The 17,351-nt window shown below is 51.5% G+C and overlaps 2 protein-coding genes across 5 annotated transcripts in view; one reads left to right on the forward strand and one right to left on the reverse strand.

Moving 5' to 3' along the window:
- Positions 1-10,890, reverse strand: part of MGRN1 (mahogunin ring finger 1) — a 54,553-nt gene extending 43,663 nt beyond the window's left edge. For 2 of the 4 annotated variants that reach the window (XM_040459107.1, XM_040459109.1), the window contains exon 1: positions 10,660-10,890. In XM_040459107.1, coding sequence (XP_040315041.1) covers positions 10,660-10,747 — 88 coding nt within the window. In that variant the 5' untranslated portion in view covers positions 10,748-10,890. The remainder of the gene's footprint in view (positions 1-10,659) is intronic. The other 2 variants (XM_040459108.1, XM_040459110.1) reach the window with 2 other exon arrangements.
- Positions 10,891-16,938: 6,048 nt separating this feature from the next.
- UBALD1 (UBA like domain containing 1) overlaps positions 16,939-17,351 on the forward strand; it is a 7,519-nt gene continuing 7,106 nt past the window's right edge. Inside the window, exon 1 of the mRNA XM_040459147.1 lies at positions 16,939-17,167. Coding sequence (XP_040315081.1) covers positions 17,048-17,167 — 120 coding nt within the window. The 5' untranslated portion in view covers positions 16,939-17,047. The remainder of the gene's footprint in view (positions 17,168-17,351) is intronic.

Below are 17,351 nucleotides of genomic sequence, written 5' to 3' on the forward strand. Positions count from 1 at the left end.
AAAAAAAAAAAAAAAAAAAAGATGGGCACTGTTATGTGTACTTTACCACAATTAGGGAAAAAATGGACCCAAAGAAATCTGATCACAGGCACCAATGCAGCCACAGAAGTGTGCACAGCAGCGCTTTTCATAAGGGCTCAAACTGGAAATTCCCCCAACGCCCCTCCCCATGGATGAAGATGTGGTGGCATCCACAGACACTGGACTCTAACACAGCAGAGGCCAAGCTGACTACTGTCCCCATGAACGGAATGAGGGCCTCATCACTGCAGAGGAGCAAAGAGCGGCCAGTTCCATCTGTCACATTCAAAACAGGCAAAATCACCTCTGGTGGACTCAGAAGGGAGTTTCCCAGGGAGGAGGGAGGCAAAAATTGGGAGGGGGCACCAAGGGGGTTTGGGGGCTGCTACTGTTCCATTTCTTCAACATGTTCACTTTGTCATCATTCATCAAACTTACGATTTACACGTTTTCTAAATGCATGTTACTCTTCACTTTTTTTAAGTTATTTACTTTGATGTTAAACAAACACATGCAGACAGTCCCGCACTTAATGGTTTGTCTTATGAGTTTTAGACTTTACAATGGTGCAAAAGCAGTATGTAGTCATCAGAACCCACATTTCAAGTTGTGAATGTGGATCTTTTCCCCAGATAACGATCTGAGGTAGGACCCTCCCCTGGGGATGCTGGGCAGGGCAGGAGCCCCAGGTCCAGGCAGCCATGCGGTCACAAGGTAAGCACTCATGCTTGTGACCATTCTGAGCCCAGAGAACCATTTTGGTTTTCGCTGTAAGTATGGTATTCAACAAACATGAGATGTCAAACACTATCACCAAACCAGCTTCGTGTTGGTGATTTTGCCCACCCGTAGGCTCACAAAAGTGCTCTGAGCGCATTTAAGGGAGATGAGGCTAGGTTCGGCAGGTTCGATGTATTCAATGCATTTTCGATGGGGACACAACCCCATCATAAGTTGAGGAAGATCTGTGTATTGCGGATATACGTACACATTTTTTAAACAATGCACAACCGAACACAACCCCGAAAGGCCCCCAGGGAGTCTGGTCACTCAGGGATGTCCTGTGGGTCAGGTGTGGATAACAGAAGGCTGCAGTTATCACAACGGTGGATGCCAGGGCCGCCTGGAGGGAGCCAGCACAGCGGTCTGCCCACTTGCGAGGGTCGGGCACCCAGGACCAAGTGAGAGGGCACGACTCAGGATCAGGCAGGATGAAAGGGCAGGGAAAGTGGCTCCAGGACTTCTTTTAGACACAGAGGTGGGGAGACGTTCCATCAGTCATTCCTCGAGGCTTGCGCCTCCTCACCTGGCTCCATGACTAAGCAAACCAACTGATCTCGTGTTAGGCAGCGAGGGCCCCTCTCCCACGCGGTTCCATGCCATCAGCTTTTCTGCAAACAGCAGAGGGTGTGAGGGTGTGGGCCTCACTCTTCCTCCTTCCCACTCCCATCCTGGAGGGGCGGCCACCCCCTAAGGCACAGGCAGGGGCTGAGCCTGCTTCTCCCATCTCTGAGGAGCTGGGCAGACGCAGGGGCAGTGAGCGGAACTGAACAATTCCCCTGTTATTTACTGAGGCCGAATCAGGCGCCGCATAGGTGGTGCATGTGACACCATCTGCCCTTTTATGGGACACCATTTTATGGAGCGACACAGAATCCTGAGGGTGAGTGACTGTACACAACCACACAGAAACGCACACAGGAAATGCCAAATGGAACACGACCCCATGAGAACGACTGGTCCGGACAGCACTAGGCTTGGGAAGCGAGGCAGGCGGCAGTGGTCACTGTCCACGGGGGCCATCCAGGAAGTGGAGGCCGGCCTCCAGGAAACTTCTGGGCCCGCTGAAAAACAAAAGTTCAGCAGGGCAGGGTACGGTGCCACCCTGCCAGCTCACGTGGACTCTCAGAGTCAGAACTGGAAGAGGCCTGGGGAACCAGAGGTTAACCCCAGTGAGTCAGGGAAATGGGGCCAGAGAGCAAGCGCCTGGCTCAAGGCCACAGATCGAGGACAGACTCAGGCCTCAGGACTCTGAATCCAGTGCTCCTCCCACCACACAGGCTCGATCTCATGTGCTAAACAGATCTTCCGTGACTTTCCGTGTTTGCGGATGGGTGTGTTACAAACACAATAGAGGCCGCCCCAACTATGAGGAAGAAAACACACGCATGCGCTCACACACCAGTACAAACCCACACCCCTTTTATCTCGGGCTACTGGGCCCTCAGTGCCACGGCTGACTGGAATGGCAGCAGCCACCTCCCTGGCATAGGATCAAAAGCCCAGTGGCCGAGCGGCCAGACCAGCACAGGCCTGGGTTTTCTTCCCCGAGTGCCAGGCTGCACAGGCACGTGGAGCCGGCTCACGGACGTGAGAGTCCAACAAAGCCCAGGGCAGTGAGGCTGGCAACGAGGTTAGCAGGAGCTGACGGTCTTGTTATTTTCAAGTCAACAAAAAGGGATGGTGTGTTAACAATTCCCAGAGAAACTATGACAAGTCCCCAGAGTCACGGTGCCCTGACGCATGCCCTGAACTGAATACACGATGCAGGGACCTCAGAAACAAACACAGAGCTCCAAGCCTCTCAGAACCCTGAGGGCAGGCGGCACTCCCACCGGGGGACCCACCACACCTCAGCTCCCGGGCCCCAGTGGCCGGCTCCTGAACCCCAGTAACCCAGGGTCGCTGCTGCAGGGAAACGGGTGCTCAGATGCCCACCCACCATGGCCCGTTCAAATTGTTTCCTGTTGCTGTTGGTTTTTTACTGTTTTTACCTAAAGCATAACGGAAGCTCAGAAAATACAGCCTGTTTATGCAGCTCTTACAACGATAAAACCCAAACCAAGTTCACATGAGCAGAAGAAACACAGAACTAGTTCTCTTATGAGCACGGCACAGGTGACACGGGGAAGCTGAATCTGAATCCAGCTGAACCACACGACGCTGGTGACGATGGTGCAAGGTCTCTGAGCAAGAAGGTGAACCTGGCCCTGGACAGGTAGAGTCTCCTTCTCCCCATCCACTATCCTACTGTCACTGACACACGGGGCTCAGAGCACAAGCTCACTCCCTTGGGACATGATGGCCCAGGGACCCAGAATGCCCCTAATGATAGAGAACGTCTGCCTTCATCTCAAACTTCGGCCTCAGTTTGTTTCTTCAGGTGCCAAATAAATCAGTCAGCAAGGCCCCACCCTGGAAATGGGAGACCCTGACACGAGTGTTCGGGATGTTTCTACACTGCCAGCAAGACCTAGGCTCACAGCAAAGGTCTTGCACATGCCCTGGGCCCCTCCACCACCTGGCAGCAGACCCAGGAGTCCTCAGACCCCTGCCAGACACCCCAAGGGATATGAGGAAGCCAGCTGGGAGCAGTCCGTACACCGAGGAGGTGAGGTTCGTTTCCTTCAAGGCCTGTTGCACAAGCATCTGTCAAACGCCTAATGTACACGAGACTCAGATGCTGGGTGACGAAGGCCCGGGCTGATTTCCAGTTCCTCCACTAGAGGACAAAAGTCTAGGGTCACAGGACATGGCAAGGCTCCAGCAAGATAAAGGAGGTGAAAACACTGTGAGAGCACACGCACAAACAAAAGGTTTACATCTCGGGCATATCTCCCCCCTGCCACACACACACCCTCTCCCCTGCCTGGGCTGGTAGGTCACATGTCTGATCGTCCCTCCTTCTGACCCTTCTCATGGGTGACCTGGTCCCAGCACGACCTCCCTCAGACACCAAGGGCAGGGCAGCCAGCAGCGCTCTGAGACACACAATTAACAGTAATGAGAACAGCGGGAGGCCAGACCGCGGCAGCAGCTGCCCACAGCCACGTCCTCTGTGGCCGCAGCCTGCACTCGCTTCCGCGTGTCCGCACCTTCTCTTTAGGAGCTCGCCGTGGTGGCCTAAGTCCTGCTCTGACCCGCACCTGGAGACCGGCCGGCTGTGTGGTCACGGCAAGGGAGGCCAGACACAAACCCTCACAGTTACGGAGCTGACTTTTTGTAAAAGTGCAAAGGCGGCCTGATGGAAAAAGGACAGTCTTCTCAACAAATGATAATTAAATAACTGAATCCCCACATGCAAAGAAAAGACCTCGTAGTTTTACCTGAGACCATACACACAAGAAAACATTAACTCAAAATGGATCATAGACCTAAATGCGTGAGCTGAAACTTTTCTAAAACTTGTATGGAAAAAACAGAAAATCTTTGTAACCTTGAACAAGGTAAAGATCTCCCAGCTATAACTCCAAAAATATTAACCATTAAAAAAAAATCGATAAATTGGGGCACCTGGGTTAAGTTGGTTAAGCATCTGACTTCTTGGTTTCAGCTTGGGTCATGATCCCATGGTTTGTGAGTTCCAACTCTTTGCTGACAGTTCGGAGCCTGCATGGGATTTTCTTTCTCCCTCTCTATCCCTCTCCTACTCACGCATGTGCTCTCTCTCACTCCTTCCCTCTCAAAATAAATAAATAAACTTTAAATCACAGAGCTGATAAACGAACTGTATTACTGTATCCAGAATAATGGAACTACTACTCAGTAAGATTAACAATCCACTTTTTTAAAAAAATGAACAGGGGCGCCTGGGTGACTCAGTCGGTTGAGTGTTGGGACTCTGGCTCAGGTCATGATCTCATGGTTCGTGGGTTCGTTCCCTGCGTTGGGCTCTGTGCTCACAGCCCAGAGCCTGAAGCCTGCTTCTGATTCTGTGCCTCCTTCTCTCTCTCTCTCTGCCCCTCCCCCTGCTCACGAACGCTGTATCTCTCTCTCAAAGATAAACATTAAAATTTTTTAAAAATAATAAAATAATAATAATAATTTAAAAAATGAACAAAAGACAAAAACAGACTTCTGCCATGTGCGCCTCTCTCTCTCTCTCTCTCACACACACACACACACACAGAGTATACAAATGGCTAATAAGCACATGAAAAGATGCTCCACGTCTTCAGTCATCGGGGAAATGTAAATCAAAACCACAATGGGATACCACTTCATGCCCACAAGGATGGCTACAATTAAAAAGGGAGGCCAACAGGGTGCCTGGCTGGCTCAGTCTGTAGAGCATGTGACTCTTGATCTCAGGGTCCGGAGTTGAAGCTCAGCTCCAAGATGGGCAGAGAACCTACCTGTTGGGCGAAGAGCCCAGTTAAAAAAAAAAAAAAAAAGGTAGATAATAATAAGTGTTAGCAAGGATGTGGAGAGTTGGAACCTTCACACACCGCTGGCGGGAATATAAAATGAAGCAGCTGCTGTGGAAAACAGTCTGGCACTTCATCAGAAGGTTAAACACAGAATCACCATATGACCCAGCAATTCCACTCCAACGTGTATACTATAGACAATTAAAAAGGGCCACACAAATGTTCAGTGTTCATAGCAGCGTTATTCATAATAGCCAAAAACCGGAAACAACCCAAATGTTAACTGGTAAATAAACAACATGTACTATATCTGTACACAAAGGTACAGACACCTGTTATCACGTGGTAGAACTCCAAAGACGTTGTTTTAAGTGCAAAAAGCCACACACGAAACTACATGTTGTGGGGCACCTGGGTAGCTCAGTCGGTGAAGGGTCCAACTTCGGCTCAGGTCATGATCTCACAGCTTGTGAGTTCGAGCCCCGCATCGGGCTCTGTGCTGACAGCTCGGAGCCTGGAGCCTGCTTCCGATTCTGTGTCCCTCTCTCGCTCTGCCCCTCCCCTGCTCGTGCTCTGTCTCTCTCTCTCAAGAATAAATAAAATGTTTAAAAAAAAAAAAAAACTTAAGGGGCACCTGGGTGGCTCAGTCAGTTGGGCATCTGACTTTGGTTCAGGTCATGATCTCACCCTGTGTGGGTTCGAGCCCTGCATCAGGCTCTGTGCTGACAGCTCGGAGCCTGAAGCCTGCTTTGAATTCTGTGTCTCCCTGTCTCTCTGCCCTTCCCTACTCACACTCTGTCTCTCTCCGTCTCTCAAAAATAAATAAACATTGAAATAAATTTTTTTTAATTAAAAAAAAAAAAGAAACTACAAGTTGTATGATTCTTTTTCTTTTTTATCTTTGAAAGAGAGTGCACACATGTGCACATGAGCAGGGAAGGGACAGAGAGAGAGGGGGAGAGAGAGGCAGAGAAAGAATCCCAAGCAGGCATGAGGAGGGGAGGGACAAAGAGAGAGAGAGAGCGAGGGAGGGGGGGAGAGAGGGAATTCCAAGAATGCTCCGCACTGTCAGCTCAGAGCCCAACATGGGGCTCGAACTCACAAAGCCATGAGATAGTGACTTGAGCCGAAACCAAGAGTCAGACGTTTAACCAGCTGAGCCACCAAGTGCCCCTGTATGATTCCTTTTATATGAAGTGTCCAGAGAGGGCATATTTTAAAGACAGAAGCCAGATCAGGTGGAAACAGAGATGGACTGCAAACAGGCACAATGAAACTCTGGAAGGTGATGGAAATGTCTAAAACTGATTTGCACAGTTGTATAAATTTACTGGAAGTCAACAAATCATACATTTACAATGGATGAGTCATATGACATACAACTCGATAAAGTTGCTTAAAAAGTAAAATGAATAAATAAATACAATGAAAACAAAGCAAATGTAATTAAATTTCAGCTAGGTACTGTTGCAGTACATGCTGAAAGTTCCACAAACAAAAGAAAATTGGACAGATGTTAAAAGTTCTCACCACAAAAAAAAAAAAAAAAAAAAGTGATGATGCTAACTCACCTTATTTCCTGACATGTACATGTATGAAATCATTAGACTGCACACCTTACGCTTACACAATGTTATATGTCAATTAAGTCTCAATAAAGCTGGGAGGGATCAGTGCTACAGATATGTTTTTTTTTTTATTTACATATGAAATTTATTGTCAAATTGGTTTCCATACAACACCCAGTGCTCATCCCAAAAGGTGCCCTCCTCAATACCCATCACCCACCCTCTCCTCCCTCCCACCCCCCATCAACCCTCAGTTGCTCTCAGTTCTCAACAGTCTCTTATGCTTTGGCTCTCTCCCACTCTAACCTCTTTTTTTTTTTTTTTTTCCTTCCCCTCCCCCATGGGTTCCTGTTAAGTTTCTCAGGATCCACATAAGAGTGAAACCATATGGTATCTGTCTTTCTCTGTATGGCTTATTTCACTTAGCATCACACTCTCCAGTTCCATCCACGTTGCTACAAAAGGCCATATTTCATTTCTTCTCATTGCCACGTAGTATTCCATAGTGTATATAAACCACAATTTCTTTATCCATTCATCAGTTGATGGACATTTAGGCTCTTTCCATAATTTGGCTATTGTTGAGAGTGCTGCTATGAACATTGGGGTACAAGTGCCCCTATGCATCAGTACTCCTGTGTCCCTTGGATAAATTCCTAGCAGTGCTATTGCTGGGTCATAGGGTAGGTCTATTTTTAATTTTCTGAGGAACCTCCACACTGCTTTCCAGAGCGGCTGCACCAATTTGCATTCCCACCAACAGTGCAAGAGGGTTCCCGTTTCTCCACATCCTCTCCAGCATCTAGAGTCTCCTGATTTGTTCATTTTGGCCACTCTGACTGGCGTGAGGTGATACCTGAGTGTGGTTTTGATTTGTATTTCCCTGATAAGGAGCGACGCTGAACATCTTTTCATGTGCCTGTTGGCCATCCGGATGTCTTCTTTAGAGAAGTGTCTATTCATGTTTTCTGCCCATTTCTTCACTGGGTTATTTGCTTTTCGGGTGTGGAGTTTGGTGAGCTCTTGATAGATTTTGGATACTAGCCCTTTGTCCGATATGTCATTTGCAAATATCTTTTCCCATTCCGTTGGTTGCCTTTTAGTTTTGTTGGTTGTTTCCTTTGCTGTGCAGAAGCTTTTTATCTTCATGAGGTCCCAGTCATTCACTTTTGCTTTTAATTCCCTTGCCTTTGGGGATGTGTCGAGTAAGAGATTGCTACGGCTGAGGTCAGAGAGGTCTTTTCCTGCTTTCTCCTCTAAGGTTTTGATGGTTTCCTGTCTCACATTCAGGTCCTTTATCCATTTTGAGTTTATTTTTGTGAATGGTGTGAGAAAGTGGTCTAGTTTCAACCTTCTGCATGTTGCTGTCCAGTTCTCCCAGCACCATTTGTTAAAGAGACTGTCTTTTTTCCATTGGATGTTCTTTCCTGCTTTGTCAAAGATGAGTTGGCCATACGTTTGTGGGTCTAGTTCTGGGGTTTCTATTCTATTCCATTGGTCTATGTGTCTGTTTTTGTGCCAAGTGCTACAGATATGTTAAAAAATATTAGCATCCAGGGGCGCCTGGGTGGCTCAGTCGGTTAAGCGTCCGACTTCGGCTCAGGTCATGATCTTGTGGACCGTGAGTTCGAGCCCCCGTTGGGCTCTGTGCTGACAGCTCAGAGCCTGGAGCTTGTTTCAGATTCTGTGTCTCCCTCTCTCTCTGACCCTCCCCCGTTCATGCTCTCTCTGTCTCAAAAATAAACGTTAAAAATTAAAAAAAAAATATTAGCATCCAATTTTTCTCTCCTCAATATTATCGATGAAATTAACAGAGACCTGAGAAGATAACACTCTCATAAAGCGATTGAATGGTCCACAGGGCCAACCCCTAAAAATCATCTGAAATACCCCTGGGGACCTTGTCCACCCTTGGAGAAACATACTAAGGTCCTGCTAAGGTCATTTCTGCCTCGGACTGACCCTCCCTGAGCAAGGTGGCCCAAGGGACAAGGAAGCCCAGGGGACAGGTTTTGGACTGGACAGGTCCAGGCAAGCACTGCTATGGTGCTCTAAGGTAGCCCATGACATTCACCTGCGTGCCACCCTAATTGATTAGTTGTGGGCGACTGGCGTGTTCATTAATGGCTTCTGAAACCAAGTCCAGGCTTGGTGACAAAGAGTGTCCTGAATGATTAGCCAGGTCTACCACACAGAATCTGAAAGTTGTGTTATAAAGGCCTTGTACTTGTGGTTTCGTCCAAACACCCAAATGAAGGAACATCAAGTATGTGGCCCTCGTCCTGGATTAACATAGGAAATGCCACATTAAACTCTGATATCTCTGCCATGCTACTGCTAACCGCTATTAGGGTCTGAAATGTCCACCTAATTTCTTCTCTAAACCTTTACAGCAATTAACGTTTTAGGAGGACTTTCAGTGCCAGTCGCTGTTCTAAATACTGTACAGGGCTCAACCCATTTTACAGATGAGGAAACTGTGACCCAGGGGGCTACGCAACTTGCCTCCAATCACTCAGCCAAAGACAGGCTGGAAGAACATCGGAGATGAAAGAGAATGAATTCAAACAACTGCTTCATGAGATGTGGGGATGTCAGCCTGCAGGCCTCCAGGGATCCCCACACCAGGCTGGGCTGCCCTGCGCTTATGCCTGGGACACAAGCAGGCAACAGTGGCTTCTGCCCACTTCGGCCTCATCCCCTTCTGACTGCCCCAAAACGCTGTGCTAGTCTCCACCCCTTTAATTCTCCCAGGCACTCCCCCTTTTGGGGCTTCCAAAATCAGCACAGAGCAGTTCTTAAATCTGAGTGGACATCAGACTCATTTGAGTTTAAACGCAGGTTGCTAGGCCCCAGCAGGTCTGAGGCAGGGCCTGGGAAATGCATGCTTAACAAGCTTCCCTATCAGTGGGAGTGGGTGGTCCGCGGCTACACTCAAAGGAAACCTGGCCTGGTGGGTGTGTGAAGGCCAACTGTGAGCCCTACAAGACCCCGATAGCAGATCAGATTCTTCAGAAGCCAGGATCAGGTGATCCAACCGAAAGACCCCCTGAGGTCCAAATTCTCTGTTTTCTTCTTTCCAAGGCAAATGACCCCACGAGGAGATGGAGAGGAAAGAACCCAAGCTAAAGTCCTGGGTCGGTCCACACTCTTTAGAGGCAGCAGAACAGAGTGTAAACAAGTCCACAGAGATCGGATTTGTGGTCCTGTGCCTAGATGTGCTTCCACCCAGGTCTAAGACCTTGGGAAAGTCACTTCCTTGCTGCAGGCTCAGGTCTCCCTGCCACGGAAAAGGAGACCAGAGAACCAGACAGGTCTCCTCCAACCAGTCTCCTGTTCTCCAGCAAGGGCTCCAAGCCTTACCCCATCAAATAATCTCCTTGGGCCCAGCCCCTCTTCTCCCACCCCCCATTCACGTACACACAGGAGAGCTAAGCCTCTGTCCAGATGGCATGGGCAGTGTTCAGAACTACTGGCCCAGTCTTCACACCAAGCCACCAAAGAAAGCTCAAACTGACGATGGTGTGATGTCAATCCCTTTGACAATGACTACTTTGTAAGCGCAAGCTAAGCGCCGAGCACCGTGCTAACCCCTCACCAGCATCGCGCCCCGAACCTCATCCCAGCCCTAAAGCTTTCCGCTGAGTCTCCCCTGTGTGCAGACGAGAAAAGTGAGGCGCCCAGAGGCGAAGTGACTGACCCAAGGTCACCCAGCCGGGACGGGGCAGGCAGCCCGGGGCCCCACCCACGGCCCGAGTGGAGGTCGCGCGGAGCCCCGGGCCGGGAGGCGCAGGGAGGGCAGCGGGCCGGTCAGAGCCCCCACCGCACCCTCTGCGGAGAGCCTCGCGCGGGCGCGCCCTGCCCACCCGGGTTCCGGCCCAGGTCTCGCCCTCCGCTCCCGGAGCCCAGCGGCCGCTCACCGGACTTCGGAGGGTAGCGATAGGCCGAGTTCGCCTGGATGTCGATGTCCTCCACGCCCGCGATGCGGCGGCTCAGGATGGAGCCCATGGTGCACGGCGAGCCGGGCCGGGCCGGCCGGGGCCGGGAGGCTGGCGGCAGCGGCGTCCTCAAGCGGACATGGCCCGGACCAGGCCACACGGACACTAGCCCACGGCCGCGGGCGCCTCGGCCTCCGAGCCCCAACCCTCAGCTCCGCTGGGGGCCCGTCGCCACGGCGGCCCTCCGCCCCCCGGGCATGAGGCACTTCGGGAAATGGAGTCCCTTCACTTCCCTTCGCCGCCCAGGGCGACGGGCTGCGGCACGGGCACCCTGCCTAAGAACTACATGTCCCAGGATGCCCTTCGCCACGGCATCATGAAGTTGTTGACCAGCGTTCAGGAACAAACCAAATGGACCTGAATCCAGAGGGGAGGATTCATCACCGCAAACTGACCTTCCCTCTACATTCCAAGCACGGTACTAGCATCGTAACTCTTTAGCCTCCTAATCATCTGTTCATATACAGATCCTCATAGGAATCCAGCGCCTTCCATTTACCGCCTGTCTGAAATATCTCCCCGAGCCACCATGGTTCTCCCCACTTCCCAGGGTTTATCTCCGGTCCCGGCCAGAAGAGGGCATACCTCTACCTGCCGCCCGGCAATAGCTGGGGTGGAATCCAAGGCCGTCAGGAGTGGGGCTCCCTGGCGAAGCCAAGGGCTTCCTTCAGCCCCTTTCCAAAACTCAAAGCTTCTCTTTGGCTCCACGTCCAGAACAATCACTCTGAAAACATAATTTTACAGCCCCACACCGAGGCAGTAGACCTCTTCTCATTTTACATATAGAGAAGAGACGGCTGCATGTGAGGTGTGGAAGGCAAGTTTAAAAAACCGGTCAGGATTCAAGGCTTGCCGATTGCAATGTACTTTCCTGGCTTTTGAGTCACATAAAATTCTGTAAGCAGGCCAAGTGGAGCTCTGTTTGGCCTACTTTTCAGTTGAGAAACGGGTTTCAAGAAGAAAGTGACTTTCTAAGTCAAGTCTGCTGTATCAAGAAAGCTAGGAGAGCAGCAGCTGCTGAAGGGTCTCAAATGGTAAATGCACCACATTCCACGTTAAAGTGAGTCCTACACATTTCCAGTGGCTAGAGTCCAGAATACAACCTTCTCTTGTCAGGGTACCTGGGAAGCCAAAGTTAATAGAAGAGGTGAAAGACTTATGTGATTATGAGTAGAGTTCCAGATCTTGGAAGAGCCGGATTAAATCTGTGCTTCACAATCAAGATCCCCATTTACGGAGCACCTACTGTGTGCCAGACATCACGTTGAGGACTTTATACAGAGTCATTGAATTTTCTGATGTAGCTTTTATTTTATTTTTTAAATGTTTATTGTTAAGAGAGAGAGAGAGGGAGAAGATGAGTGGGGGAGGGGCAGAGACAGAGGAAGACACAGAATCTGAAGCAGGCTCCAGGCTCTGAGCTGTCAACACAGAGCCCAACGCTGGGGCTCAAACTCACAAACCATGAGATCATGACCTGAGCCCAAATTGGGCACTTAACCGACTGAGCCGCCCAGGTTCGCCTCTGATGTGGCTTTTAATTCCCAATTCACAGAAGAGGAGAGTGAAGCTGGGAGACGTGAGGTACCCAACTCAGGCTTCATTGTAGATACATGGTAATAAAGCTGGAACTTGAACAAAGCTACTCCTTTTACTGCCACACTCCCCTACTACTCCAGAGGCAGGAACATTCAGATGTACGATGTTTCATGGCTCTTGCCACCGGATGGGCCTGAAGACGCCTCCGCTCTTTGTGAGCTTTCTTCCCCTATCTTTCCTTCTGTTAAATCACATAACGCTTGTGTGTATACACACACACATATACCAAAACTGAATTCAATTTACTGGCCTTCCTGTTTGGGGGATAGCATAGACCCTGACGTTCTCATTGAAAAACAATCCTAGGAGCATGTCCTTCCTATACATCCTGGGCCAGGACAGCCATTTCCATGGGCTGGATGTTTGATTAAACATCCTTCTTAATAGAGCTTTGGACTTGTTCTGTGCTTATCCATGCCCCGCTGGGAGACAGGCCTTTTTTGATTTGTTATTAGTTCTCCTGTCAACATCTGTGCTGATTCATTTATTTATTCAACAAATATTTATTACTCAGGTAATATGTGATGGGCAGTGAGCCAGACTATGAGCCAGGCAACAGGGATCAAATGCGAGAATGCTAGATGTGGACCACACAGGCTAGTGTAGAAAGACACTAAAAAGGTGAACAAAATGTGGTGGGTGCTATAGGAGAATAGAGGTGCAAATAAATGATAAGAGAGGGGCGCCTGGGTGGCTCATTTGGTTAAGCATCTGACTTCGGCTCACGTCATGATCTCATGAGTTTGTGAGTTCGAGCCCTGCATCAGGTTCTGCACTGATCATGCGGAGCCTGCCTGGGATTCTCATTCTCTCCCTCCCTCTCTCTCTACCCCTCCCCCACTTGCTCATGTGTGCACTCTCTCTCAAAATAAATAAAGTTAAAAAAATAATAAGAGACACCTACTTATTGATAGGGGTGTCAGGGAAGGCTTCTCTGAAGAGGTGACATTTAAGCCAGGACTTGAAATACAAATAAGAGCAAAGGTGGGGGGGCAATTCTGAGGAAGTAAGCCAATCCAGGTTCCAAGCAGAGAAAACACCAGGTGCAAAGGCCCTGAGGCTATAAGGAGCTGAGTAGGATCCAGGAGCTCAAAGGCCAGCGTAGCTAAAATCAAGGTGGGGGGTAGAGTATAAGCACAGAGGTCAAGAGTGAGTCAGTGGCCAGATCTCAAGTCCCCTCAGTCGACCAGCCTTGGGTCTTTTACACTTCATTTTAGCCAAATGACCTAAAAGCGATAGCATTGGGTCTTTTGAAAGACACTGGGCACCTGCGGTGAGTCCCTTGAGTCTAGCTTTCTGAGCCTTCTGAGGGGGCAGGATCCTTGCCTATTCATTCCTGTGCTCCCAGAGTCAGGCACCCAATGATCTATGGAGTGTTTGAAAGAATAGAAGCAGCTGGCTCAGTCAGCAGAGCATATGACTCTTGATTACAGGGTTGTAGGTTCAAACCCCACATTGGGTGTGGAGATTGCTTAAATATTAAATCTTAAAAAAATAAAAAATGGAGGTGGGAAGGAGGAGGCCAGGGCATGCTAGGGAGGCTCTGGCAGAGCCTCCAATTCCCTGAACTTCAGGTAAGATGGTACTGCTAGAAATACCTTTTATTCCCCTGCCCCCATCTACTGGTCCCAGCTGTCAGGCGCCTGCTAAGAAATCCAAAGTCCATTCTTTAGCCAGGCTGATCCTGGCTGAAAACAAGGTTGTTTTTCCTCCCCTGCTGCCCTTGGGAAAACTAGCAAGCTAGCGGGGCCATGGGGACCAAAAGAGTGACCTTTGCTCCTGCTAGCCTCATCTGCCCCACCCCAGCCAGAACAGCTCCTTCTGAGCTGGACAAGCCTGGGCAGGTAACTGAGTGTTGCTGGATAAGGGTAGGGGGAAAGGTGAAGGTGCTTCCCGTTTCCTTGAACAAGAAAATCCCCTAGCAGGCCCTGCCAGGACACTGCCTGTTCTCACTCGCCAGACATACACCCTTGTGGGCTAATGGGTGCCTATTCTTCTCCACTGGCTCTGAACACAGGCAAGAGTGTAAGGAGGTTTGGATTCCAGCCTTAAAAGTTTCCTCATCTGTAAAATGAGGCTTGGGCTCCCTAGAGTGGTCCAGATGGAGGCAAAGAGTGAGTACCAGAAATAGTGCTGAGCACTTCACAGCTATTAATCTACCTTCAGCAGTCCTGGGAGAGCTCCACACTCCTACCTTGGGTTCCACAAATGAAATGAAGCTCAGGGCTGCCCTACTTGTATCCAACATCAGTCACTAAGCAGTGGAGTCAAGACTGACAACCAGATCTATCTGGCTCCAGAAGCATCTCACCGTCCATCACGCTCCGTCTCAGTGGAATAGTGATGGCAGAAACCACATCCAAAGCCCACTACCTTCTGCTGAGCGCTTTACCCACGTTAATTCATGCTTACGATGCTTTGTTAAGGTGAGACGCCATTCTTTTTTTTTATTTTTAAAATTTTTTTTTCAACATTTATTTATTTTTGGGACAGAGAGAGACAGAGCATGAACGGGGGAGGGGCAGAGAAAGAGGGAGACACAGAATCGGAAACAGGCTCCAGGCTCTGAGCCATCAGCCCAGAGCCTGACGCGGGGCTCGAACTCACGGACCGCAAGATGGTGACCTGGCTGAAGTCGGACGCTCAACCGACTGCGCCACCCAGGGGCCCCAGGTGAGGCACCATTCTTAACAAGACCAGGAATCTCCTGGCACTATCAGGGTTTGCAAAAAATGGCAGAGCCTGAGTGATCCCCATGTGGCAGAAGAGACACCAAAATCTGATTTTCCATGAGGACAGGATACCTCTACCAGGCTGAAGTGCACACCTGGCAGAGGACACTGAGAGTCCACCCCCTGCCTGTAGGCTAGGCCAGGGAACCTAGCCCTTGGAGGCCGCTTAGCACTCTCATTGTGCAGGTCTCCCTGGAGCTATCCTGGTGCCCCAGCACTCCTCAGGCCCCCACAACCCTGGATCCCTTCAGGCCCTGTCCACCAGGCTCCCATTATCCTCCTCCCACCAGCTAAAGACAGAACCTCTGGAAAGATGAAGGATCCAGGAAGGGGTTCCCCCCACCCCTCCGGTGTGGGATAGCTCCCTCCATCCAGTGCAATTCTAACAGTGAAGCGCTGGGTAGGGCGGGCGGGGTGTTCCCGGAGGGCGGGGTGTTCCCTTAGAACCAGACGCATCCAAAACATTTCCTGATCCAGACTGGACCCTTCGGCCACCATCTGGACGCCACACTGAGCCTAAAGTGGACAACTGATCAGATCTAGTAAAACCTCTCAATGACTTTTAACCCTAACACCCCAGGGCCTGTATCAGCTTCCAGAAGGCACTTTTCACACTTCTACATTTCCACAATTGTACATCCATTCCTTGGGATTTTTGACACACAGCCCCAACCCACCCTCGCCACCAGGAGACCCTTCTCGGGTTTGCTCTCCACTGTAACCCCGGCTGGCTCAGGGCAGGGCAGAGTAAGGGCCCAAACAACGGTTGCCCAACGGATGAAATTGGAGCCCAGGAAGCTCTAGGAACCGGGCCAAGGTCAGTCAGAGCAGGGGGTAACCGCGCCAGACTCCTCCTCGCCTCCCCGCCCGGGATCCCTTTGCGAGCACGCCCTGGTCCCACACGCCCGATCCTAGACGTCACCCGGAAGCGGCGCGTGCGGAACTGTAAACACTACCCGCAACTCCCCCCTTCTCCCGCTTGCTCCAGTCCCGCCCCCGCCCGCCACGTGACGCGCCCCCGCCGGCCCCGGCCCAGCGCCCGCCCCCGCTGCAGCCTCATTGGGCCGCCAGCTTTGTTTACCTTATATGGCCAGGTCCTAACACTCTGAGGCCTCCCATTGGCCAAGGCGCGGCCTCACTCACTTGACGTCATTCGGGACAAAACGATGCAAATAAACCGGGGCATTCTGGGAATAGAAGTTCGGGGCTGCCCCGGAACTGGCTCCGCTGGGTCCTTGCGCCCGCTTACCAAAGCCGAGATTTCCGGCAGAGCGCACGAGATTTTGCGTGGGAAAGTGGGAGCCCCGCGGGGAGGGAATCCGGAGGCACCAGGGGCTGTCCACCTCGTGTTTTGTCCGCGCCATCCCATCCCCAGACGTAGTGTGTGTGTGGCTGAGCGCCAAGCCGGGGAGGGACCCGCATCAGGAGTGGGCGACGTGAACTTGTTGCTCTGGGTGTTGGGGTGGGGGACTAGAAGGCTTCCTGGAGGCGGTGACTTTCTGTAGAGCCCTTAAGGGCAGATTCATTCATCCAAGAAGGAGTATTTTTTGGCGCCTATTGTGTGCCAGGCTTTCGGGTCTGTGTGTCCTAGAGCTGCCGATTTGTGCCAAAATTCCTAGGGGACCCCCCACCCCCAAGTGTGCGCCCACTCAACAGAGGGATGCCAGGCATACCGGGCAAAGACGCCAGCGGGCCCGCCTGCTGGACCCCTGAGAGCGTGACGGCCCGCAGACACGGCCGCCTGCTTCCGCACACAGCAGGGGCAGAGTCCGGACACACCTCTTCGCGCCCCCCGGCCGGCCAGGCGGCGCGGGACTACATCTCCCAGCATGCCCCCGCGGCCCGGAGCCAGGCGAGGCTCGGTGAGTCACAGCCGCACAGTAAATATTTGTATTAGCCGGAGCCGGCTCGCTAATGGTGGACGCGTGAGGCGGAGGAGAGCGGCGGCGGGAGGCAGCGGGCAGCGCGGCGGCGGCGCCATGTCCGTGAACATGGACGAGCTCAAGCACCAGGTCATGATCAACCAGTTCGTGCTGACGGCGGGCTGCGCGGCCGACCAGGCGAAGCAGCTGCTGCAGGCGGCCCACTGGCAGTTCGAGGTGCGCGGCCGGGCCGGGACCGGGGGCTGGGGGTCCGTCCCGCCAGCCACGCGTGTTTGGGTCGGTGTGGACACGTGCTGGTGCGCGCTCCGCCCGGGCCGGGGCCGCGCACTCGGCCCGGTGTCCCGGCGTCCGCGCGCCCCGTTGGCCGGGCCGCAGCGCGCACACGCGGCGTGCGGGTCCG

The sequence above is a fragment of the Herpailurus yagouaroundi genome, unplaced genomic scaffold, assembly GCF_014898765.1.
Source record: "Herpailurus yagouaroundi ecotype Mexico unplaced genomic scaffold, PumYag 222, whole genome shotgun sequence".
Lineage (NCBI taxonomy): Eukaryota > Metazoa > Chordata > Mammalia > Carnivora > Felidae > Herpailurus > Herpailurus yagouaroundi.